Source organism: Harpia harpyja, chromosome 12 (genome assembly GCF_026419915.1).
Source record: "Harpia harpyja isolate bHarHar1 chromosome 12, bHarHar1 primary haplotype, whole genome shotgun sequence".
In the NCBI taxonomy this organism is placed as follows: Eukaryota; Metazoa; Chordata; class Aves; order Accipitriformes; family Accipitridae; genus Harpia; species Harpia harpyja.
In genome coordinates this window covers 5,472,458-5,498,891 of record NC_068951.1, presented here as the reverse complement: position 1 = coordinate 5,498,891, position 26,434 = coordinate 5,472,458, and the positions used below count along the sequence as shown (strand labels likewise).

At 42.4% G+C, this 26,434-nt stretch overlaps 2 protein-coding genes across 2 annotated transcripts; both read right to left on the bottom strand.

Moving 5' to 3' along the window:
- Window positions 1-688: 688 nt before the first annotated feature.
- BLMH (bleomycin hydrolase) lies at window positions 689-20,755 on the bottom strand. The gene is made up of 12 exons (XM_052804926.1): window positions 20,624-20,755; window positions 20,293-20,490; window positions 19,736-19,845; window positions 18,924-19,065; window positions 17,562-17,650; window positions 16,177-16,269; window positions 12,150-12,305; window positions 11,475-11,633; window positions 11,311-11,378; window positions 10,771-10,888; window positions 8,231-8,300; window positions 689-1,689 (listed from the first exon to the last, which is right to left on the bottom strand). Exons 1-12 carry the CDS (start codon window positions 20,634-20,636, stop codon window positions 1,538-1,540), a joined length of 1,368 nt encoding a protein of 455 aa, XP_052660886.1. The 5' UTR covers window positions 20,637-20,755; the 3' UTR covers window positions 689-1,537.
- A 1,754-nt stretch (window positions 20,756-22,509) lies between these two features.
- On the bottom strand, window positions 22,510-26,012 carry TMIGD1 (transmembrane and immunoglobulin domain containing 1). The gene is made up of 5 exons (XM_052804207.1): window positions 25,846-26,012; window positions 24,561-24,839; window positions 23,793-24,071; window positions 22,826-22,929; window positions 22,510-22,553 (listed from the first exon to the last, which is right to left on the bottom strand). Exons 1-5 carry the CDS (start codon window positions 25,922-25,924, stop codon window positions 22,521-22,523), a joined length of 774 nt encoding a protein of 257 aa, XP_052660167.1. The 5' UTR covers window positions 25,925-26,012; the 3' UTR covers window positions 22,510-22,520.
- Window positions 26,013-26,434: the final 422 nt, after the last annotated feature.

The window sequence follows — 26,434 nt, the reverse complement described above, 5'->3', positions numbered from 1 at the left end:
CAGGAAATGTTAATCACAGCAGGTTGAATCATCTTGGATGATGCCTAGACAAACCCTAATCTGGATTTAGTTTAGCAGGCAACATGCAGACATGATTTAGCTTGGCATTTTTAATATATGTAAATATGTACACATACATATACACACACATTTGTGTAACTAACCTAAGATACACTTTCATAATCCTTTAATAACTTTCTACCTCTGTAGTCCAAATGGCAGAAAAGTCAAACCAAATTGTAGAGTACCATGGCCATACCAAACATCCTTTTTTTGCTTGCACTTAACTTAAGCAACATCTATCTGCTACCCATGGTAGCTGGCAGTTGTGTTTGTGCGGTTCTTTATCCTTACTTACCCTCTTATTTGCCTGTGACTAAACCCCATAAAGAACAGGAAAACTGTCACGTTACACGCAAAGACAGCTTGCCATTTTGGCACAATTTAAATCAAAGGATTAGTACTGTGCTCAAACTATTTGAGTGCCTGCAGTGCATGAGATACTATGTTTGTGTTTATCTTTGTTCAGTGAGAGGAGCATCTTTGACTACTGAGAACATAAAGCAGCGTGTTTTCCTGATATGTTCACATTCTGGCTCACTTAAGATTTGTTTGTGGGTCACTAATATCTTCCCATTTCATTAGTCACATGAGTTTCATTTAAAAAAAGAAAACAGAACTGTACCAGTCACTTTAGAAAGTGTTTATTCAAAAGCTTCATAGCACCATCTTGGTTTTTTTAAAACATCCAAATAAAATGCAGCAATTAAAATGTTTTTTTTTTTTCTGTTGAGCATGACACTAACTCCACCTGTGAACATACTTATAGTTGTTCTTGCTAATATAACCGAAAAATAGCGCTCCTGTGCACACAGGCATAGCGCTGGGCCTTGATACGGGTTATCCAGTCCTAGCTCAATAATGGAAGAATAATAAGTGAAACTGGAAACCCCAAGGAAACCGTTTCCACCCAAATTCTGCTGGAAGAGAAAATTTTCTAAAGGTAATTTTTAGCAGTTTCAATTCTTAGGTCCCCTCCCAAACTTCAGCAAAACTAAAAATGTAAATATATAAAATATTTTGGGCATTCTTTTATGGTACAAGTCGGACCATGGATGGTTAATTTATAGGTATCTTGATGTATTTGTTCTATCACCTAGCTGTTAATTCTAAACGGCTTTTTGTGGCCATCTTTTCTAGAGAAAACACTGGTCAAAATAATTCTACTAAGTTACTACACTGATTTTTAGTAAAAATTTAAAGTAAAATCAAACTGCCATTGACAGCACTTGTAATATGTTTTCATTTTGAGTTTTTTTTCCTTTTCCCTTTTTAGTTTTGCACGGTAGCCTGTCTGAGAGCTTTATTCAGCCAAGTCAGTAAAGCACTATTTCCCAAAAAACGTTAACTTACATTTCAAGAATACGGACCATGCTGAGTGCTTGGTCACATTATCATTTGGCTATGGCTTCCAACAACCGGAATTCTCTATTGCATCTACTTCTGGTTGACCGTTAAGAGGCAAATATTCCATAGTTCACTTGGCTAAAGCCCCCATAGGGTCCCAAGCTGGCAAAACAATTGGTTCCTGCTGCATCACTGCCAAGATGTCTTCTGGTACATGCTTCTTATCCACCACAACTTCATACACGTACTCAGAAAACCAGTCATCAGTCATGATCAGGTAACCTGGAGATGAAAACAGGTCATTACAACAGAGAACCATTACCAATACAGTGAAGCAGTCATATATACACGTCTCACCTATGAATGATGCATTACAAACAGGACCTAGTCATACTTCATATCTCTCAAGACAAAGAAAAAAAAAATAATCAAAGAAATTAAGATATAGGCTAACCGGATGTACTTCATGTGCAGTAAAAGACAAGCAAGAAGCCTGCTAGGAAAAACAAGACCCAGAATATTCATCACTTATGCTTCCTCTGTTAAAATAGGCATTGAGAATACTCAAGTCAATTACAATGCCTTAAAAAAAGAAAAAGGGCATTTAAGGCAGAATGTAAGATTAACTGAGTCTCTGGCTTTAGAAGTTTTCAGAAGTTTTCAGGACCTTGTTAAGAAAAGGGAAGTTTTCCAGGTGAATATCCAAACCATCTTCAGCTTAAGAAAACTCTGCTGTTTTATTTCTTGCAGTAAGAGGAGGCCACCTGCTTTCCTCAAACGTAAAGCCATCTAAATCACACTTTGGCTGAACTAAATCTTAATTTTCTCCCTTAATATAATTCTTACTGAGAATTTCAGTGAACAGCCTTTGCACTGGGGGGGGGGGGGGGAGGGGAAGTCACATTTAGAGTATCACAGGTTTTAGCAGAAAGCTACTGTTGGAAACAAACTATTCAAGGTGAACTGAAAATAAGAGTGGCTGGGAAAAAGAAAGCATTTAGAAGACAGATGAGAAGACTTTATGTAATAAAGTTCCTCATGTCCTTATACAGTATCATCACACAATCAAATGAAACAAGAAAATGTCCAAAGAATATAGACAATAAATGCATCTATCTACACCATCTTGTTTCTAAAGCAAGAGATCAGATAATTCCCATAAATTAAAAACCCTATCAATTGTAATCCAAGCTAGAAGCCATTTTGGAAACACTGCCAAAAGGAGCTGCCTTGATTATTCTCTCTTCAGGATATGAGTTCTTGGGACACACAAAAACCTCTCACTCCCAAGAGCCAACAAGTAATTGCACCCTGAGAAGATAATGAACTCTGCTTCTGACATCCTGTATCTCAAAGCTTGACAGTGCTGATTAGGATCGCAGTGTCTGAACAAGAAGGAAACGTCAAGCAGAACTTCAGAACATGCAAATAAGTAAGGTCGCTCTTTGAGAAGGCCTGTGCCCGGTGTCACAATGAAAGCCATTATCAATTTCTTCATTAAAAGGAGACACATACTTTATACGCAGCAATACATATACCTAAGAGCCTGCCTAAGGCAACACTGAGCTCTGCACTCCATCCAGGTAACAGGCAGAAGTGAAAAAGAAACAGAAAAGTTTATTGCATTTCTGGGCAGGGTACACAATGAAGTTTTACCTCAGGTAATTAATTGATTGCTTCAACTCAAACCATTTGTATGTTAAGGCCAGAATACAGCAAAGAACTTGGAACAGCATCACCTTGTAACACAACACAGCACCTGACTACAGAAGTGTACTCCTCTGTGTATGAAGCTGGTCCACATTTCTCTAACTTACCCAAAGGAAAACCTGAACACACAGCATTTTAAAACTGACAAGCTGCTGGCCAGGGAGAGGTCAGTCAAGCATGAACAGCCTGTGAGTTACTGCATAACCTATATTTGGGCACCTGAAAATAAAGCCCTTGGAAGTTCCCAAAGGACCTAGTACAAGGCACTTCATGCTCGTGCCATAACTCCTCCACAGGGAGGACAAATTAAGTGCCTTTCTGTCATAGTGTACTTATGGGATGATATATATATATACACATATATACAGACACTAAATGTCTACAGTTAAATTCTTAAAATGTCTTCATGCAGAAGAGTATGTATGCAACAGCCAGTACAAGAGATTTAAAAAGTCAAAAGGGAGCTGACTTCTAGCTGGAGATGTATCACAAGTTCTTTTCATGCCAAAACAAGCAGATGGACCCCCTATCAAATGGATGTGATAGTGTGATTTAGTGTTCCCCTCTTGCTTGCTTTTAAAAAAAGATATCCGATGGGATAAGCTGGGTTCAAAGTTAGGTAATAACGTACTGTGTCTCCAGAACAAAAGAGTAAGCAGAATAATTAAACTTGCCTGTATGGCTGACAAAGTGCCAGTAAAACACACAGAGGAAATATTTGACTGGGAAGTGACTTTTTTACCTCAAAAAACAAGCAATGTTTGTCAGCAGCTGTGTTCATTTCTTGAGGAAAAACAGACAGGATTCCAAGAAACACTTTTACAACAGATATGAATGTAATTACTAAATATTTAGGAGAGGCAATGCTAGGCTCTTCCCAGGGCTTCCCTTTCTCCAGGACAAGCGCTACCACAAGAATTCAGTTCTGCCCACTCTGCAGAATGTGAGCATGTAACTAACAATGCCCAAACTAGGAATCACAGTCTTTCCAGTCCTGCACCATGCAAGTCTGGGGAAACAGGTGTCACCTGGCACCTTAAACTGTACTCAGAGCAAAGCAAGAGGGACCCCCCATGTGAAAAAAAACACTTCTATTTCCTACCAATGAGAAGCCATTTGTTTGCTTGTTTTTTTAATGACTCAAAATCTAGTCTCTGGTGTTTTGTTGCAGGCTGTACCCTTTATCATCCTGTCCAAGAAATAACGGAGTTGGGGCTTACTTGTATTCCCCACACCCAACTGGGCCTCAACTGGGATGTGCCAAGTTTAACATCATTCTTGGCTGTCTCTTTACTGATGTGGATTCTGATTATCTGCACCAGACTTACCCAGGCACAGCTTCCCAATTCCTTAACAAGGCAGATAAGAAAAAAAATCACTGCCAGACAGATTCGGTGGCATAGCAAGAGAGCTAGGACAGACTACAAATCTTCACCCTCCTACACAAACTAGTACTGGATGCTGAAGAGTGAAAAAGCAGGGCAGGAGGAAGAGGAGGAAACCCTGTGAAGTTACTTCTTCTAATGTTTGAGAATGGACTCTGAAGAATATGTCCAATTGCCTTTAGCTCAACAGTGGGTTGTCTGGTCATACCTAAGGAAATCATTCAGGGATTCGCCTCCCTGAAAAAAGCAGTCTGAAATAGAGTCAAGCTTCCTAGTTCTGATGGGATTTTCTGTCAAGGCACTTTTCCAGGCAACTCCCTAACCAAAACAAAATATAGACAGTGAGCAAGACTTCTTCCACAGACTGTGGTCTCTACCAGTACAAAACAGATAAATGACAGTGACTCACCCAGAAAAGTTCACATAGATGGCATGCATACAATACATGCATACAAGGTACAGGCAGGGTTTATTCTAGTCACTGTGGGGTCCTATTACATTTCAAAAGGAACAACTTGCTCCTCTTAAATGGCTCTAGAAGAACTCATTCTTGAAAAGTGAATCCATATTTGGAAAAGAGATAATGTCTAAGGAGGATAAACTGTTACTGCAAACCAAGTAGCAAGTTAAGTTTACAAAGCCAGTAAACAAGTTGAAAGTAATAGGCAAAGAAGACTAGGTAACTGGGTTAATTTAGTGTTATTTCTAACTTAAAGCCTAAGGCACTACACTTTTCATTTCTAGTTGCTGTAGTTCTTATTTTTTGATTTTGGGTTACATGCTTAAAGCAAAGAAAGCCAAAAATGCATGCGGCTCTCCATATGTATTGATCACAGCCTCCGCAGCACCGTCAGAGCATTCACTGATGCTCCAGCCCAGTAACGCTAGCACAGAACTGCCGCTGTTCGGTCACAGGTCAACAGGTACAACTTTTACTAGCAGTGTCAGGCTTCAGTCTACTGCACTGTGGTTTGGGAGTAATAGCCAATATCCTGAAATTATTAGAACTGGAGAAAGACAGGACTCAAAGAACAACTTTGAACCTTGGCCAAGGAGCATATATGGGTAGCACAAAGTTGCTGACAGACACCTATTAACTTCAGAATGTTTGGAGTACTAACCAAAGTCCACGCTGAGCAGTTGTAAAGCAAGCCAAGTAAGGCACTTCCTTCCTGGAAGCATTCCTCTAACACTAGTAGCATCTAACATCACAAATCAAGTATCTGGAGTGTCTCAAAACAAAGTGTTCCGACAATAAGAGCACAACTAACCAGGCATTTTTATATTTTATATTCTCTGTTATACATAAAGGTGCTTAACAAAATAGTTATTAGTTCATATTTGGAGACAAGGAAAGTTTTGATGTTACTTCTTTTTAGTATTGATTTGGCTTCTTTACTTAATCCAACATTCCAAACTATATTTTATTACTGCCACACTGATGAGCCTTGAAGGCTGAACATCAACACAGTTTCATTGTTTTGTCAAGACTAAACATTTTTATTGGAATACTTTGCTGTGAATGTATATTGCTAACTCAGAACAGACACTATTGCAAGACCAAGAACATAAATTAAGACACTGTTCCAAAAATATTCTACATTTTAGTTAGCTGTTCATGTATAAGATATCAAAAGCTTATGAATAAGACCACATCCTAAAATAGAGTTTTCTGGAAATAGTCTATTCCCAGAAGAAAAACCCTGACATCCTGGGAAATTTCAGCCATACCAGATCTTGTGAGCACAACATTTGGGATTAATGTGCAACAGAAAAATGTGGTCAGCAATGACTACTGTGTTATGCTGTGGGACACACTGAAGTCTGGCTTGGCATGCTCATCAGTGAGCTTATGCCATGGCTGAGTCCACATCCGCCCCCATCTCAGATAGGAGATGACAAAAATCATGGAGTTTCCTTTCACTCCATTTAGGAAAAGCTGACTGACCACAGGCCTTGGCAGACCAAAGTAGAAATGCTCTCACACCATCAGCCCCACTCACCAAGGGCCAGGGGAGGTCAGAGCTGGCCCCCCAGACCAGGCAGAGCAGCACTCTCCAGTCATTCCCAGACTGAGCAGGGAAGCAACTAGAAGCAATTTCCTAAACCACCACTCAGCTGTGACTCACCATTCTGTCCACACTGCCTGCCCATGTGCCATGCCAGGCTGGCACATACGCCCCGCTACAGCCCTACAGCACTTACAAACCCTTTGTAAAGGAACAATAGTGCAGGCAGGCTGAGACAGTCCTCGACAGGAAAGCAAGTTCACACAGAAAGCCTGGCATGAGCGGAACTGCATGTTAACAGTGGATTTTGTTGTTACTAGTGCTTGTCATACCAGAGGGAAACACTGCAAGGATGCTGCAGGTCATGTTTTCAGCGTGGCTTCAGAAAAGCAACCAGAATTATGATTTTTAAATTTTTTTTTTTTATAGACAGGTGTTGAAGCTAGAACAGTTTACATTGCAGCTGTTCACAGCACAAGCTGGAAACAGCCATACCCTCATTTCCTCATTTACAAAATCAGTACGTAAAAGCTTGCAGTGATTGATGAACAGTGCTTTAAAAGACAATATAAACCATTTAGGTTTCACACGACTCAGGAAGATTAATTAAGTAATATCAGACACAACCAGTATGAGGTCCCAAAGACGAGACAACAGTAGTGTACAGATTCAAGCTGAGCTGTCACCAAAAACTTTAGTACATTTAAAGGTATTGCAGTGAAGTCTTTATTTCTGCTTTCATACTAGAAGGAGAAAGCATTTCTATACAGTGCAGTTCTTGGAAGTGATCCTATCTTATTTGATACTGCAAAGCATTTCTTATCTTTTGTCCCTTTATTAAAAGATCAGTTTTACATGCCCACTGGAATTCTTGGTATCTCAGAAAAGAAGTACTACCATATTTTCAGACTAATGCTACCAGCTTTTCCAGACTTGTGTTCTGCAGCAAAAGATTATGAGCAACAAAATAGCAACGGTTCTGCTCTCCCCGTCACACTTGTCAAACTCCTACAGCTGCTGGGTTTTTTTGGCAGGGATAGTAGCTGGCAATTTACTTGTGATCAACAGCAAACTGGTATACACTGCTTAGGAAAATAAGCAGCTTTACAGCAATAAACTAATCAACCTTAAAGTTATAATGAAGTATTTAAACTTTGATAAAATATGAACTTTATCTAAAGTCAACCAGTATCTTCCCATACCTTCCATACATAAAATAAACAGTTTGGTTATTGGATTGTCAAAAGCTGTAGTATTAAGGCAATATATGCCCAACATCATTAACCTATATTCAGAGTTCCAGTTCTAGCCTCCAATGTAGGTGCTTCTGTCAACTTTGTCCTCCTGCTCTTGGGACCAAGATGCCCTGTCTGTCAAACAATGTCAGCATCAATCACTTATGGCCACCTCCCCAAAATGCAATTGCCTCTACAGTTGAAGTTGCAACCACAGTGTTGAGTTTATCCAGTGACATTTCCTGCTTCTCCATTCAATGTTTACATTTGGTTTACTTACTTAGATGTATATCCCATTTAAGTGAAGAATGTTTGTCTTCCAGGAATACAGTGCCATAACTCAGTGATCCTACATGCTGCTTGCAGGCTTGTTTTGTGCATGTCCTGGTGAAGGACACACAGCACATCCCCTTTCCCCCTTCCACCTCCTTATTTCCAAACACTAAGTTCAGCTTTCTGGTCCCATTACTATAAATTACTGTACCTTTATTACCACGGTCTTCACCCCAGGAGTTTTCCACTCTCCATTTTTCAAATGCCTCTTCTTGCCCATCCTGTGACAAAACAAGTTGATGGCTATTCAGTAGTGAAGGACCATGCGAGTTTATAGCAGCCAACCCTTCCAAGACTAAATCCAGCACCAGTAAACCACAGAGCTCCACTCCCAAAAGCCTACAGGCATTGGCAAGTTTCAGACAATGGTTTCTTGCTAATGGTTGGAGAAATGTAATTTTCTCAAATACTTGTCTACCCACTTACATAAAATATGAGGAAATGTGGTCAAGAAGAGAGCCTGCAATAAATATTTATTTTAACCAGAAAAATTAAACTCAATTCAAGTTTGGACTTAACTGACTGACAGAATTTAAGCAGCCTTCCCTACTGCCTATCAGGGCATGGGGGCCTTCTGAAATGCAGAATGCACAACTTGCTCAAACTAGGAACGAGAGGAAAGGAACAAGGGCAATGAAGCAACTGTAATAATTTAGAACAGTATTAGTGAGAGCAAGTGCAAACACTTGAAGAATCTAGCTGAAGGATACAGCTCCAAGTCAGGTGCTTTGAAAGTTATACAGGACTTCTAACAAGCATGAAGTACACTTGACTTCATGTTCAGAAGTGTGCAGTATTCTAGCCTGCATTGCGTGTATTTGAAGTCTGGTTCAAATCTACCAAGTACATAAAAGCACTGAAAACAGCTTCATAGGCTTGCTGTGCCACAAAGTAAACTGTTACTTCCTTCACGCAGCCTCATGAGAAAACAGCAGGTCCCTTGAGGAACCAAAGAATAGCTATTCTTTCGCTACTAAAATTTTTTTTCTTTTTTAATACAAAAAACTAACCTGGAAAACACCCCACAAATCCCTTTTTAATATTCAATGGAATATTGTTGTATTGCTTCTATTCTCACTTAAAAATATAGGACTGTCCTTAAAATGAGACACAAGAGCTACCAGCCTAAGGATAAGTCAACTCTTGATGCTATCAGACAGAAACGGGGATAAACACGTTTATGAACATTAAGTTTTTAACCAAAAGGTGCATTTAATCCACAGCAATTTATATTGTAAAATTGTAATAGGATTTTTTAAATCTTCAAAGCCTTTTTATAAAGTAGGTAAATCCACAGTATTACATTTTACAACAATTTGTCAAAGCTCCTTTAGATTAAGTTAAGGTTTAATATAAGACAACATGTTCAAACAAAATATAGAAACAACTTAGTCCATTTTGAATGTGGAAAAGCCTCAAAGTGCTGAACTTGTTCTAGGATAATTTCTTTTAAACGACCTTTTGATTTTAGAGATACCATCCATCATATACTGATCTTATACACATCCTTTTCTTAAAGAAATCAAGTCATGTTTGATCACATTTTATGCAACTATACATTTAGGCATGCAAAAGTATGAATTTGAAAATACAGACCATAGACTATAGCTGCCAATGAAGTCCAGCCAATAACTGGCTACAGTCAGTACAAACATACACACTTCAGCTGTGAATAGGTTTTGAACACTGAAAAGTACCATTTTTAGTATCTAACTGAAAAACAATGAAAATTTCTTTTAAAATATGTTCATGCAGTCTGATACACAAAACAGAAGTGTTAAGAGCTCTGAATGCAGAACATAACAGGAAAAATTATATTGAGTTGTAAAAAGTAACTCAGAAAAACTCCTATGACTCAGCAGTCCCATCTCAAGTCCTCAAACCCCAGAGCTTAAACAAACTTTTTTAGTTATATGCACGCTGTTATTTCTTAAGCCAAGGTCATGTTGGACAGGAAGAGATCACTTCAAAGAAACTTTAATAATGACAGCTTCTGGAAATAAATGGAAAACATCAACATTGCAGATAATCCTGAGCTGTAAATTTTCACATTTTTCTTTTTACTTCGTATGTGCTTTGTTATACTGCCAGGAGCAGATTCAGTTGTGGATTCATCTCAGCCTACTTTTTGCCACAGAGCTATTTTGGACACAGTTTTCCTTCCCTAATTATGAGTAGGTCAGAGCTCACATGCCAGCAAGCTGCAGGAGGTTAAGATTGTTGCAAAGTGACTCCTACTGGCATTTTAACAGAAGGAGCTTCATGCTCTAAAATACGTATTAGACTAACCCATGCAGTGGGACATGGTAGGAAATACTTGCTGTCGTACTGGATTTCCTGCTCAGCAAGATATATCAGAATCTGTTAACATAGGTTTTCTGGTATCTTAAAAATAGAAGCTGACTTTCTTTTCCCTTTCTCCAGTAAAAGTTTGTGGGCAGAAGGAAAGAAGCCCTTGACTTGTCTAAAATTCTTTCCTGCCTGTTAAATATTTATAGTTTTGAGCACTCAGACACAAACAACACAAGGAGAATAGACAACCTAGGCCTTGTGCACCAGGGTGTTGTGGCACACATGCTGAACTCTAGCAGAACAGCTTACACACTGTGAATGAGCCCAGAACACAAACAAGCTGCCAGAATATCCAAATACATCTGTGAAAGCATCAGAACTTTTGGAGGGAGACTCTACCTTCTCAGTGACAGCTGTCAGGACCATGGCATGGGTCATCATTGACTCTCCAAAGACTAATCGTTCTGCTTTGTTCATGTTCTTGACGGAGACACCGAACACCAGCTCATGATTAAATCTATTAGAAAACCACATAAGCAGTATCAAAAAGGATTCAGGGAGAATTCTCATAGGTAAATCAGGGAATCAGTAGACTGCACTGTCCCAGAAGCCAGTGCACAGGCGTGCAAGTTCAACTTGTATTTTTAGTGTCAGAATAAATGCAAAAAGTAATCCCTTTTGGAGTTTCTCTCACCAGATACTAGACAATTCAAATGAGTAAGAATATTTAACAACCACTTGTAGTGCATCTTTAAAGGATTCAGATTTTAGCTAACAAGTGAAAAAAATTCCTGTTGCTGCTGAGTTACTTAATTATACTCTTCTGGGGTATATAATCTGAAGTATGTACAAATTAGTTTCTCAAACAGCTAAAGTAAAGGACTGTTTATGTCCTAGCCAAGTATCCCAAATGGTATTCTGTTTTGATTTTCTACTTACATATTCATGTCATTGATTCCCAGCTTGCCATAGAAGTGCTTTGCAACATCACAGCCAAACCACACAGCCTACAAATAGAAGGAAGAGTCATGTCTAGGCCATATCCCACTGTTTTACATTACGAGAGTTTCACCATGCCATCCATGAAGAGAAAACAAACAAACCTCGCCATCCTTAATAGACACTGCAGCTAATTTTTTCAAGACATCAACAGGCTGGTTGTTATAGAGCGTTTTCCTCCCTCCTACCATGTTGCCCAGGTACTCCACTGTATACAGCCTGTTGTATGGGTTCTGAGGCCGAGGATCATTCACTAGACAAATCTGCCAAAAACCAAGATGTCATAAATTAAAGTGCAACTTAACAGAAATCTTTGAGAAGTAAATCTAGATGGATTTCAGAGAATTGCTTTTGTCCCAGCTAGCTGTGTGTCCCATTAGCAAACAAGCCACTTGGCTGAAATACCAGGCTTTTTAAGGTTATGTTTGTCTGGTTTTTGTTTTGTAAGTTCACCTCATAACTGTGGCATAGAGCTTTGCATGTTATTCCTGCTCTCTAATTGCTGTCTTGCAGCATTTTATGACTGATTAGATCATTACATATTTTATCATTACAAAATCATCATGGAAGTGCAATGCGAGATCCCAGGTAATTGAAGGGTAGAGCACAAACAGGAGAATGGGGAGAATAAACATAGGGCCATCTTTGACTTGTGGAAACGAAACCCATCCCATATGGTGCAGTTACAGGGGTGGACAGTACACTTGCAACAGCGGAAAATGAGTGGCTTAGCAGCAAAAAAAGGTCTTGGGAAGCTACTGCCTTTCAGCATCCCCAACCTTGTCCTCCATGTTGAAGTAAGGCTTCACATGCTCATTGTAGAACTGGACCGGTGTCAGAGGGCCATATTTGTGGTAGTTCTTCTCCTTATCCCGGAACTCCCAGCAGAAGGTCTCCGGAGGGCTGCCCAGGCAAGTGCTCACTATTCTGAATACCTGGCCGGAGAAGCAAAGAGCTGTGAACTTGCTGAAACATGCAGGTCTGCCTCTCCCACCACAGCAATGCCAATGACAAATGGATTTCTCCACATGAGAACCAACTGGAGAAATGGGATCTTAACGGCCACCTTTGAAGAACACAAATAAATGTACACACATGAATTATTCGCATTCGACTCTGGAAATCTAGGTGTTTCAACAGTTCAAAACCAATCTGAAAGGAAAATCAGCAGAATCTCTCTCCGTTCTCACACTCTACGTTCTCAGGCAAACCATCAGGCAAGACAGAAGCTTAAGGTTGAACATAGAAATTCCAGGTTATCCTAGGAATGCAGCAGCCAAAAGCAAAAGCCAATACACTGCCCAGTCTCATTCCAACATTTCATCAGCAATTCTGAAGCTCCTCCAACAAGATACCTTGCCAGTGGAAGAAAAACTTTATCAAAGTGATTCTAGAAACACTTAAGCATTCAGCATCACCTGTTCCACCACATGGTCTGCCCCATGCAGAGACAAACCAGACCTTCTAACATGCATGCAGCAAAGCATTTTATCCCAGTGTTTCCCCTATACCAATTCCTTTTTTCCTGTAATGTTCATTTGGATTTCAAAGATGGGCCTTTGCTTCTTTTGAAAAGCCTAGAATAATCTTCTTGTCTGTTTTAATACATTTAACAAAGTCTCTGTTTAGGGTTGAGCTGGCAGGTTATGTAATTTAATTCAAGATCCCTGCCTGCCGACTGTGACCATCCTTTGAAGCTGGCAGCTTTCTACTGATTTTTAGCACAAAAAGTTGACCAGATTAAGTCATCAGCCTCCCTATAAATCAGAATATGAAACTGCACTTTAGAATCACTACTGTACTTTCTCACAGGGCTTATCATAAAATGTGCTAACTCATAGGCAGTGTAACCAGATGACTGTCTTTAAGGATATTTAGCAGGACCTGCCACAGGTACTCTGGGGACAGAGAATTCAATCATATTTAAATGGGTTTGAATCTGTTTTACTTCAGCTGACATTGGTCTACTTCAGCTCTGTTCATGTCTCAAGCACAAGACTTTTCCTTGCAAGGAACCAACAGGTTATTTAAAACAGGAAAAGGGCGAGTCAAATCTCAACAGCACCTTCTGCACTAGGATCCAATGCCTGTGGTTTGTGCCAGCTTTCCTAGGCTGTCAATCTTCACACTTTCCTCTCACTGACTTTCCACAGGACATGAGACAGAATACCTTTCCCAACGCAGACTTACTCTCTCTGGAGCTAATTGAGCTGATTTATATGGATCCTAAGGCTCCGTAAGAACTAGCTTTGTGCTAGTGTGCACTTTGTGCTGATGGCAAAAAGAGTGCAATGTTCATGCTAAGTAACACTATTTGGCTGTGCACAAAATACAAATAAAGGTGTTCTTGCTCTAAGCAATTTAAGAAAACAAGTGAAGAGATTAATTATGTTGAAACAAGGGTGTGGGCTTAATGTTTTTACTGGAGGAACTCACACATTTATTTCTCAATAAATATGTTAAAGAGCAAATGTAAATCCCTAAACTAATATAAATATTTAATTTTGCACAGACTGCACAAAAGGTAGCATTTGCTGTGGATACACCCGCATTACCTCACATAACCCCAAGTGGTGAGCAATGAGGCTACAAAAACAAAATAAGCAACAAAAACGCCTAAAAGGAGAGCAACGAGCAAGCAGAGTCCAGCCAGAGGAAGGAAAATGATGGAGACAGAAGTCTCAAGTTAACAGAGGCAGTAGAGCCTGGGAATGGCCTCCCTCAATTGTTTTGCCACCACACCCATCATAAGCCATCTCTTAGTATCTCACAAGCTTCCTCTATCAATATTTAAACTAAAAGGTGACTTATATCACTCTAGCGACAACTAGAACCAAGATAAGACAAAGATATAGTGGCTTACGCTAAAAAACAAAATGAGCGAGGAGGGGAAAAGGACACTCCTGATAAGGAATAGTCTACAAAGGAGAACAGTAAAGGAAGAAAAAGTCAATCACATGCACTGCACTGATTTCAACTTCTGACCTGCTGTGCACTGGTTTGATAAGAAGAATGTTTATACAGTTCTGGAGTGAATATTTAATCTTGTGTTCCAGTACAACTGCCCCATTTTAACTAAAGCACTGCCTCCCAGCATGAGTGAACGAAGATTTGCTATGGAAATAAAACTTCACAGAACAAAACCAAGTTCTGCTTTGCCACATACAAAAAAATAGTTGCAATGCCACTTATAAACACAGGAAATAAGATTGATCTCAAACTTTTAAAACTAAGTGTTTTTAAAGTATACAAGACAGGTGCAATTGTACATTTCAGCTACAATGTTTATTGAAAGTAAATCCACTTAAGCTGCAAACCACTATTACTGCTGCGAGAGGAAATAACTGTGTTCACTTCAGAGAATTAAGCACAACCTTTTTACAGAACAAATTGCAATCAGTTAATGAGCCTTTAATGCCGTCTCCAGGATTCCTTGACAGAGGGCAAGAGGCTCTAAACAAACAAAGAGACATTTTGCAGTGAACTGTATGTCATTGCCCTAAAAATGAACATCTGTAGGAAGCTTTTGATGTCTGCTGTAAAATCCTCCAAGGGCTTTTGGACACACACACTGGATATAAGTTGTATTAATTCACTTTTGAACTACGTGCTGATTGGCAACATACTGGGGTAGGCTCAAAGCACAGAATTACTGTTGATACTAAGGCATACCTTTCAAAAGCTTGTTTCAGTAATATAACCCAAGGAACACGAATCAGTTTTCTTTTTTAACCTAACCTTAAAATTAGATAAAAAGAAGCTACAGGTTTCTACATGAAGTGCAAAGGTGAATTTCCAAAAACCAAACCAACACATTAATCAATATTTGCATATTAGTGGAACTGCCTGAAGCTTTATAGAAATAGCCCAAGTTAGGTTCTGCCTAATACTGATGTTTACTGGATTGCAGAAAAACTAACACACATAACCAAAACATTTGATTTCTTGAGTCATCTAAAGACAGACGTTGAAACCACTAGGTCACTTTGCATTGTATGTTTGAGAAACAAATTAAATATATACTTTTTTTGTTAAAGTGCAAGCACTTGGTCAAAATAAAACATCCTGAACTTTTAAAATTGCTTTTGGCTATTTAAGAATCAAATATGACGACTACTGAATGAGAAAAGTGACATGCCGCACTATCATATTCAGTGTGAACAGATGGAGGGCCAGCCACTACACACACACTGCATACTACAGACTTGCTGATCGATTTGATTTTGAGTTAATTCACACAGCCAGAAACAGATGCTGCGATTCCTTCCTCTGCTGCCCCTCAGTATCAGACCACAGCTGGATTCAGCCTTGTGTTCGGCTTGCATCTTTTCCATAATGCAGAGGACTCCCTTTTGTTGTTCTTTTCTGCTCTCTTGTGGGGAATTTCTGCAATAACACTTGTGCTGTAAGATTTTACATTCAAAGCCATCAGAATGCAATTTTCAACCTGCCTCTTTCCTACTATTTATAAAAGCCTGATAGGCCACTATTTCAATCTCTTCAGATACAAAATGCTGCTTTCCTACAGAAAGGGGCAGACGTACCTGTAGAACATCATAGTTTTGGAATCTATAAATTCAAGATATTTGGAAGTATTAGAAAAAACTCAGAATGAGATAAGCAACAAACCACTTCAAAAAATTCACTTGAATACCTCCAAGCACACTGCCATACAAAACATTCCTAGTTAGGCAAACAAAAGGCACTTGTTTTGGCTGATCCAATAGCTACCGAAGAGTAAGCAAGAAATCTCATCCATTCTAGCCTCATGTTCCAAGAAGATTCATGTCACACAAGTATATTTACCTCTTCTATCATCGTGTCCATTGCAGCACAAAGTTCTCCTTTAATTGTGCCACTTTCCACCATATTTCTTAGCCGCAAACAGTATTCTCTCATCTGTTTAAAGAGAAAGTCATTTTATTATAAGGGTATGAAAGGTGCCACCTAAACAGTTTTCAGGACTTCCTATCTGGTTGTTTCAAGCACCTATTTTACTCTCTGTAACATGTTTTCAAAGTGAAAAGAAAATCCCTTTCAGAAGGCTTTGTTAGATATCAGTTCTTAAAAAAAAAAAATAATCAAGATAATTCACTGATTTAAAAGATCACAAAAAAAATATCAGAAATTAACAAATAGTTGTAACTTAATTACTATTTTCCAACCACTGATGTGAAGCTTACAGCCATTTTCTTAAGGCTTGATTTCTTCCAGTTCCATAACTGATGCTGCAACATCCATGCACATCGCCACCTCTGTGACTCACAGAGAACAGACTGTCTTCATACTGTAAAATTTATTTTGCAATTCTAATGCATAATTGATGTCTTGGTTGATAAAAAGAATGGAGCATTTCCCCACTGCATGCAGAATTGCAGTAAGAGCAGCACATGCTTCCCATTACTGTCACCATCCATAAGGCCAGGAACAGTGAGTGGGGCTCCCACAAGACCAGCTGGTTTGCAATGTTCGAGACTAGAATAACATTAACACTGTTCATTGCATCTAAGCTCATTTCAGCACACATTTTACATATTTTACGTGGATTTCAGCAGGCAATTTTCCCTGAGCATGTAGCATATGAACTGGAAAAAAAAAATAAGCAAAGCCCACTATAAAAATATGCTTGAATTGCCTTTTTATCTAGCTACCTACACTAGCATCTTCCCAGATTAATTCATTCCTGTAGTTCAGGGAGTGATCTTACACCTTCCTTCAGACAAAGCTGCACACTTCTATACTGAAAGCTTATTTTTAAGATTCAGTGTTTTGAAACATACTTTCCATCAAGTTTGGCAGTAATCTCTAGAAACCTTGGCGTACTAGTAGATGAAATACTGAGGGGGTGGAAAAAAGTCACCTAGATGCCAAGTGCTAGTTTTGCAGAAACAGACTTAATCAGCCACACGTCAAGAATTAACATGTTGGAAATTTGAGGATTAGGAACCATGTAAGGTACTTTCAAGCTACTGAAGCCTGGCAATGGCCATCTTCCATAAACACACCTTCCTGCTCCATGTTTCAAGATTAACATCAGACTTTGCTGAGACTTTAGGCTGTTTTTTGAATAAAAGCAAGTTAAGTTGCTGAGATGCACTTAATACTTAAGAGAAATTAAGGTGGCTAGGAACACTCGGAGCAGGTTCATTCCCATTCACTCCCCTTAATTATATCATCTAAAGCAATTTTACCTTATGATTCAAGATCTCATTCATCCTTCTAGTAGCCTCTGTGGTATGAGACTCCGGGAAGTATTTCTTGGGGACAACACCATACTTCTCTAAAAGAAAGTAATAAAACTATGGGTTAACAATTGTGTTTTCCACACAGTAGATGCTCGTGCTTCTGCTTATACCCACGTAAAAGCTAAATATAGTTGGGTTTTGTGCAGAGATTATAAGGGAAAGTCTCTTATTTAAAGGTTACAAGTATTCAAAGTTTACATTTTAATTTGTGACTGAATCTTGACCTCTGATCCGCATTCCACAGGGGTCCCAAAAAGTGGAATCCCTGAGCTGCTCAGTATCATTTAATCCAACACTTAAAAGTTCTAAACAAATTAGTGCTTTTTAAGGAGCTCTCTTCACCAGAAAAAAAACAACCTGGTTACTTGAAAATTAAGCTCCAGAACTATCTTCTAAAGAACTGGGCCTCTTCTGAATTATTCCATGTATTTTATCTAAGGTTAAGTGACTAACTTCCCAGTCTCCTTTCCTCCTCAACATATATAAAGCACCAGCAGCAGCTCACTTGCTTCCTACATTATGGTACCAATGAAAGATCACACCACGCAATGCTCTGGATATAACAGCAGCATCCAAAATCTTCTCTGCCCTGATTACATATTTCTAACAATTGGATGGGGAAAAAACATAACCTCCAGGCTTCAAAGAAGCAAATTCCTTTTGTGATTCTAAACTTATATTGTTGGCTTGTTGATTTACAAAGGTGTCACATTGTTTCACAATACAAATGAAAGCAAGCGCTAGTGTAATTCAAACACAGAGAAGTATCTCCTTAATCCGTGTAAGGAAGTTCGCACTTAAGCTGGATCTTTTCAAGACCAGCATTGCCACATTCCACATCATTTCCCTCTCACTGCTCTTTATAACATCTTTCTCCAGGCTGCAACTCTGTAAGTAGTTTTGCTTCTGCCTTGTAGACACACCCTAGTCTAGCAATGGTTTTTTTTTCCTTACCACATGCCCTAAAAATTGTACACATGGATATAAATAAATAATGTTGAGTTGATGACTGAAGTAAAAGGGGACTGAACCTTTTTACTAAATGAAAAGTCTGGGATATCTAATTACTTCTGTTGAGCTTCTATCATCATCAGCAATATGGAAGAGTGAAGATCCCAGACAAGATTTAAGCCTACTACTTATAAACTGGCATGAAAAAGGTCTTTGATTAAAAAAAGGTAGTGGCTAATGGCATCATGTTTCTTAGCAAACTCCCACGTCTCAAACTCAATTTCTTCTTCTATTTCATTCCTCATCTCAAAACAGCGTGCAATTTCAGGAAGCACTCCTAGTGACCCGTTCTCTTACCGATAATGTTAACCAACATATCCCACTGTCCACCATCATTCGTGGGATTGGAGAGCAGGAACTGTATCAGTCTTCCTTCCACAGGCTCCTTTTTCTGAGCTGTTTCCGCAAAGGCATTTAAAAAGTAGTAACAACGTTCAACCTGAAACGGACAGACAGGAAAAAAACTCTCAAGTCTGACATACTATGCATTAATTAATTGCTGAATATTCAGTTCTTCAAAGTCCTAACTAGGTAAAGCTACCTTCTGCTCATCCACTGAAGTCCTTATTTTCCCTCTAGCATTCCAGCGCTTATCCTATAAACTTCTTTCTGTTACAGACCAAATACTTAGGAGTGAGTTAGTACAGAGCTGGAGGGTAGGGGAATAGGAAATGTGAAACAAAAGTTATGCAATGAACCCTGGCCCAAACTTGTACTAGATTTTCTCTATTTCCCTTAGGGGGGAAAAAAGCAGGCACACAGCTGGCAGATCAGTAGGTCACAAGCGCAACCGAAACCTCAACAGAAAGTTACTGTCACGTTTCCCATAAGCATCCTACAAGTAACTTGCAAAATACGCAGAACACTTGAAAGAAGTCTTTTACTGTTCCAAAACATGAACATCTTGACAACTTTCTTCTCAAGCTGAAAGTCCCACTTTGCTCGACCTACATTTAAAATAGGTATTTAAACAACTTTTGAAGTTTCTTCTCATGTATGTTTTCCACCTGGATTGTTAAGACAGCCCAGCCTAAAAGAAATTCTGCCCCAATACTAACACCCGATTGCATAAGCTGTCCTAGCACAACCTGCGACCTGTGCTACTGTACCTTATCCCAGAAAAAGAGATACGGCTGGCTGAATTCGAACTCTTCGATGTTGTATTTCTTCATGAAAGGAAGACGCATTGCATTGAGACAGGAAAAGATCCAACATCTCCCTGAGAGATCAAAGGAACGAGAATTAAACTGGAATGCCTGTACTCTAAGAGCTGCATAAGGTTTGCCAGGTTTTTTTAAAGACAAGATTCACGACACCGTTGCGCCTCAAGCCTTTGGGCCCACTGTTCTGGCTGAGACTGTAAATACCGAAAAGCTCATAAGAAGTTCACAAATCTTTTGCTGCAAACGCAGCTCTCTCAACTGATTTTATCTTGTACTACACAGAAGGGAAAAACAGGCAGCCGCCGCAAGTCTAGCGGCTGTTATTACCTCAAGAGGACGCTGCGGGGATTCAATTTGGCTCCGAAGCCCTCCGAAAGGACTCCAGAGGCAGCCATCGCTCCCAGGAGCCCAGTCACCATGACATCATTCATTCCCCAAACGCCACAGCCGCCGAAGGAGCACCCCCCTCCACATCCCCACCGGCAGCCGGCGAAGCCCCTTACCGGAGTTCTTCTGGTTGGTGACGGGTTTGCCCTCGGCGGGCACGGCGTGCTGGAAGACCTGCACCGTGTCCTGCACCACCTGCCGCTGTAAGCACACCTCCAGCGGGTCGTTGCACGTCGCCACGTTCTGGGCCAGCAGGAACTGCGGCTCGGCCCGCAGCCGCCGGCTGAAGGCGGCGGCCTTCTCCGTGCTCAGCCCTGAGGGACAACGGGCAGCCGTCACCGCCGGCACCGACATCCCCAGACAACCCCCCCCCCCAAACCGGTACCCCCCCCTTCCCTCCACACACAGAGCCCGTTGCCCCGGTAACGGCCTGGCCCCGCCCCTCACCGCGGGCGTTCATGGCACAAGGCGGCGCGAGCTGCCGGCACGGGAAAGCGCCGCTCCACCGCCGGGGCCCACCCGCAGGTCGCGCGCCCGGCCGGAAGCGGCTCTTATAGACCCGGCACCGGAAGTAGGAAGAGGGGCCACACACCGGGGGTGGGAAGGGAGGGGGGGGAAGAGAGAGAGAGAGAGAGAGAGAGAGAGATTCGGCGGGGAGGGGGGCGGGAGGCGGACGGCGCGCCGCGAGGGACAAGCTAGCGGCGGTTGCTCCATCGCCTCACGCGCGCGCACACACCGCCCCCCCTCACCCCCCCCCCCCCCCGCCCTCACCCCGCCGCCCCCGGTTCGAGAACGTTCGGCGGCGTCGCCTGAGGCGGCGCGCGGCGCTCCCGCCGCCGCCTTCTCCTCGCCCTGAGGAGCTGCAGTGCTGGCGGGCGGCTTATGGCAGCCGCCTTCCCTCAGGGCCGTTTGGGTGAGGGAGGCAGGCAGCGTTGGGGCATCCCCCGTCCCGCTGCCCCCGGGGCTGTAGCCCCGCGGTGTCACCCCCTCTACGTGTGTCGAGACCAGGCACTTGGGAGCGTGAGCTGGCACCGACATGGCGGGGTGACGGCCCTCCGTGAGCACAGGCAGATGTCAGTCAAGGACACGCTCCGGGTCACGCTGCGGAGGCCTCCTGTTGAGTAACAGCCCTGCTCCTCCAAGAAGAGTATTTGCACATCGCAGGCTCAAATAGATTTACAGCACATGGTGTTCATTGACGGTATTGGTAATCTACAATTCCAAGACATGATCAGGCCTTAAAAGTTTGCCCGGACCTTCAGAAAACGAGTGGCATATTTGCTGGGGGCGGGATAGCTTTTCCTGCCATGGCAGTGCTGGAGCATTCACACTGAAATTTCCACTGTGTATTGAGCACTTAGGGCTGCTCCGAGCCCTGGGGTCTGCTCTCAGCCAAGGGAGACGGGAGGTGGAACAGCAGTGCAAAATGCCGGGCAGCTTTCACCCTGGCCAACAGAAGTGGAGATGCCCATAGGATTACAAGGCAGGGGCAGCAAGTTGGGTGGCCGCCACCCCTAAAACCCTGTGGAATGGCACTGTAGGACGGAGCCAGGAAAGCGGCTGCCAGCTCAACACCTCACTTTATTTGCGTGCACCAACATTGTAGTCTGTGGCAACCTGGTACGGATTCCTCTGTAGACCGATCCACAACCCGCATGCCTGACTGCACGTGCATACCTTGTAGGAATAGGCATAGAGGGCAAGATCTGGCAACAGCTCAGGCAGTCCATCCCCGTGATCGGTGCTCTAAGCAGTAGGTTGGAATGAACAGGCACAAACAAACACTTATATTTTGAAAAGACCATATAAACTTGACCCCCAAAAACTTGTTTCAGTGCTTTATCTCATCATCTCATTCAAGGGCTTAGTTCCACCACTAGAAATGTTGTTTTCTGGCTGTGCACAGGAACCTCGTGGTCTTTACCTGCAGCAAGATGAAAAAAAGAAATGAAAAATGACCTACTAAGGGAAAAAACCCAACAAGTGAGTTGAATTCACCTGGGCTGCATTCAGCTCCAGGAAGCTTTTGGCAGGCTGGGGATACGCCATTATGTTTGTTCCCCACTGCCTCCACACAGGCGTAGCCAGGACCCTGGGATGGCCGGGGAGAGGGCAGGAGCCGTGCCATGCCTGGGGCAGGATCTGCATGTGTCCTGCCGTGTTCCCATGGACCCCTCTCTGCTGGGAGAGAAAGTGCGGGCTCATCTTAGCCAGCCAGAACAAGAGCTCGGGTAACTCAGCATGGCTGGGTTTAGCATGCTGAGTGTTTTTTTGTTTCCCAGGTTCTGCCAAGGCTTAAAGAAGGGGGTTCGTTTGGAAGTTGCATGAATAAGCAGCCAAATACTTACAGAGCTGTTTCACTTGATCTTTTGAAGCACTGCAAATAAAGAAACAGTCTTGTTATCTTTTGTATTTCCCAGCCATAGGGATATTTGTATGAATATTTTGCAAGTGTGTAATGCCTTCCACCTTAAAAGTATCTAATATTTGATTAATCTACTGGTAATTCTAGAGCAGGAGGTAGTATGTAGCAGTTCTTTAACAGTGGATAGGAACACACTACAAAGTAGAATAGAAAAGGTAGAAAAACCCAGAGCATTGCAACAAAACAATACTATTTTTTTCCTAAGAAACTAGAGCTTTCCATACCTTAAAAATTTTATCTTTTCGAGCCACAATTCCAAAAAGTACCGTGAGTGTAACCACCACGGCAGCAGCAATGACAGCCTCCTTGGGAAAAACAGGTTTTTTATCTGTCAAGAGAGAGGGGAGGTTGAATACATGATAGATTAGTACAGTCATATAAACCAGAACATTTCACGGAACTGTGGAAAGACATAATTCTTTTCCCATGGCTGTCACTGCTGATTTGAATTGTGCCCTCTCTGCTGTCTGCAGACTGACTGTGTGCATTAGTCCCCTGGAAAGAAGGGAGCCAAGCCTGTATTTTAGTGAACTGAAGGAAGAATTGAAACATCGGTCCCTGAAGAAGATCCCCAAGGCACTCTTACGCATGGAAATAAGGTTGTCCAGAAGTATCACTGATACAGCTAACATTGCTTTCCTCCCTGTTCTGAGAGTGCAGAAATGAGAGGGGCCTGGACACTGGGTGGGAAATGGATGCCTGGTGGGTCACCTCACCTAGCATCACCTGTCTGAGACCTGAGCATCCAGCCCCAGCGAGGCTTCCACCTCCCTGTTGTCCGCAGGGCCATAGTCACTTCTGGAGGACAACTTCTCTTGCCTTATGCAGCTCTTTAGGCATGACAGAATACTATGGTCAAAGTAAGAAGCTTCAAGTAAGACCTAAGGTGCTTTAAACCACACTTGAATTTGCCCTGTCAGCGTGGAAAGTGAGACAGTGGGATGAGCCTGCCTGAGGTCACGCTTGCCAAATGCCTTTGAATAACAGGTAGAGCAGGAAAGCCCCTTCCTGGTGCTGTGGTGCCAGGCACAGGTGCAAGGAATGCTCCTTGCTGTCGCTGTGCCCTCAAAAGTTAACGTGGGGAATTTACCACATTCCACTTACACTCCTTAATGGAAATTGATTGCTATCATAATAAAAGAGGATGGAGAGTTATTTGTAAATCTTACTGTTTGGCAGCAGCCTTGTTACCTTCAACTATCAGGTGGAAATCCTTTCTCCCCTCTCCCAAAGCAGATTTCACCACACAGGTGTAGGTCCCGTTGTCAGACTTCTGTACTGTTTTGATAGAGAGCTGAAAGACCTGACTAGTCTGGTACAGCTGGTAACGATTTTGCTGTAGGATCAAGGTGTTCTTGTTCTTATACCAAGCTGTTTGGGCTTGAGGGTTGGATTTGGCATTGCAGGTCAGAGTAACATCTTTGTCTTCTTCGATTTGGAGGGACTCTTCTCCAGTCAGCTGGGGAGGAACTGTTCACAGTAATGCAGTTCAACAGGTCATTAATAATGCTGCTCACCATTTAATGCAAAATAAGTTCCCTTTACACATCCCTTGTGCACCTTGTTCAGTGGTGTAACACACCACAGTTGTGCAGCCTTTCATGATCCCCGGGAATCAGCAGGGCAATCAGTGGCAGAGACGGCAACTCCTCTGCCCTGACTTGCATCCTTGGGAAAGAATCTAGGTGGAGGCAGGGACATATCCAGAACATCTTCTTCCTTAAGGGCCCACCCACTCCCTATAAAAGAGGCATTAGATCAGGCCATAAGCACCACTGTGGAAAGGGAGTGTCTTGTCACGTGAGTTATCTCCTCGTAAACGCATTTTTTCTTGGTGAAGACAGCGTACAAGGGTGCAAAACACCCCGCCTTCAGCTAGCGCCCAGACACCGAGGTGCTCAGCCCATTATTTCATCCCACCCCAGCCATTCTGCACAAATATCCACCACTGCAACTCACACTGGACATCCAGGATCACAGACACCTGGACAGACTTGTCCCGTGCCAGCTTGCATGTGAAGGTGACTCCGTTGTCAGACTCGGTGACTGGGGATATGCAGATGTTACTGACATTCACTTTATTCCCATCTTTCAGATCCACTTTGCCGCCTCCTCGATACCAGAGCAGCTCCTCAGCCTGGCTGCTGTTCTGTACTAGGCAGGAGAGGGAGACGGGAGGGCCAGCTGATGTAGACAGGGAGAAGTCAGCAGCATGGTTATTCACAGACAACTCCAAACCTGGAAAAGGAGAACGAGGGCACTAAGCACCCTAAGCTGTACCCTTCCTACAAAAGCTGCCCTGCTAGCTTCTCCAGGCCTCGACCTTGGAGGAGGGACTGAGAGTTTCGGGCTTCAGTCTAACAGGTGTTTTCAGGTGGGACTTTAGTTTTTGAGGCAAGAAGTTGTCTTCATCACAAAGCTCCCTTCACAGTTATTTAAAATCAAAGTCGGGCTTTTGCAACGGACTGCAAGAATGCCAAAGCCTGACCTGTAATATGAAAAGGTCTGAAAACCAGCGGTGACCATGTAACACACACAGCAAAAGATCATCCCCATCCCGCCAGTCTTGCTCACCCTCTTGCTGCAAATCACAGTTGCAGCATACCTGTGCCCTCTGGTTTTGTGCCCACAGTTTGATACACTGGTTTTTGGTTGGAGCTGAATGCGCTTGGGAACATAAATTACTTAATCAGCTCCTCAGCCGCACCCTGGCCAGTCTGAGTCCAGCTGTTGGAGAGCTGCAGTTTGTCTAATGTACAAACCTCAGGACATATTAAAAATGAGGAACCAGTATGGGAAATAAATTTTTGTAACGGGCTGAAACTCGCTACTGTAGACTGTGTCATAGATTAATGAACTAAAAATACAGCAGAATAAAAAGGCACTCTAGTCCTGTGAATATAAGAAGTCTGAAGCTCCCGGTCTCTTCCCTGGTGTTCCCAGGTGGCCAAAGCCATCACACTTTTCACTGCTTAGAGCAGGTTTGAAAACGGTGGCCTCATCATCCCTGTGCAGCTGCTGCAGTAACGTTGGAAAACACTGAAGCTTCCCCATTCCCTTCTCCGCTGCTCTCAAAATCAGAGACCAGTTTTCAGATGCTCCTCAGGAGATGACCTCCAGAACATCTGAAAGCTGGGATGCTGGTGTGGCACATCGCCCCGGGCACTGCCCAACCCCGGACAGTTTCGCATGTTGGCGTGATGGGGCTTGGACAAAGCCATGATGGATTTTTTCCATTGCTTACCTGTGACTACGCATGCCAAAAAGCAAACAGCAAGGACAGGCACTTCATAGGGGACTGCGAGGCTGCTTCTCTGTGCCATCTCGGAGGGGCCCAGCTGCTTGGTGTCTGTCGGAGAGGGGTCACAGCGTTGCTGCTTCTGCTCGGGGCTCACGGGATTAATTGCTTGCTGCCCTCAAGACACCCTGGGGAGAGCCCTCGCAGAGGGGGACAGGGTCACCAGGGCATAAACTAAGTCGATTTGTTGCAGGGCCTTTTCCTGTTCAGAGCAGAATCGAGGGAGTTTTATGTCTTTAATCCCTCTTGCATGAGTTCATTGTCTGCAATCACCTGTCTATCAGGGGAACCCGTCTCTGGGTTGTGTAGCACCGGACTTACCTTGGGAAGGTCTCTGGAGAGGCTGCTTCTGCTAAGGAATGCACAGCTCTTTCCCCACCTTATTTATAAGGTCTAAATTTTAATATTTTATGGTAGCTTAGTAAGAAGTGAGTCCATAAAATGGGTTCAAGGCCTCGTTCAATTCCTGGCTTTCTGAGCTCCCAGAACATTGAAGAAAAGTATTTGCTGGGCTCTGCTGGCTGTTTTATGAGAC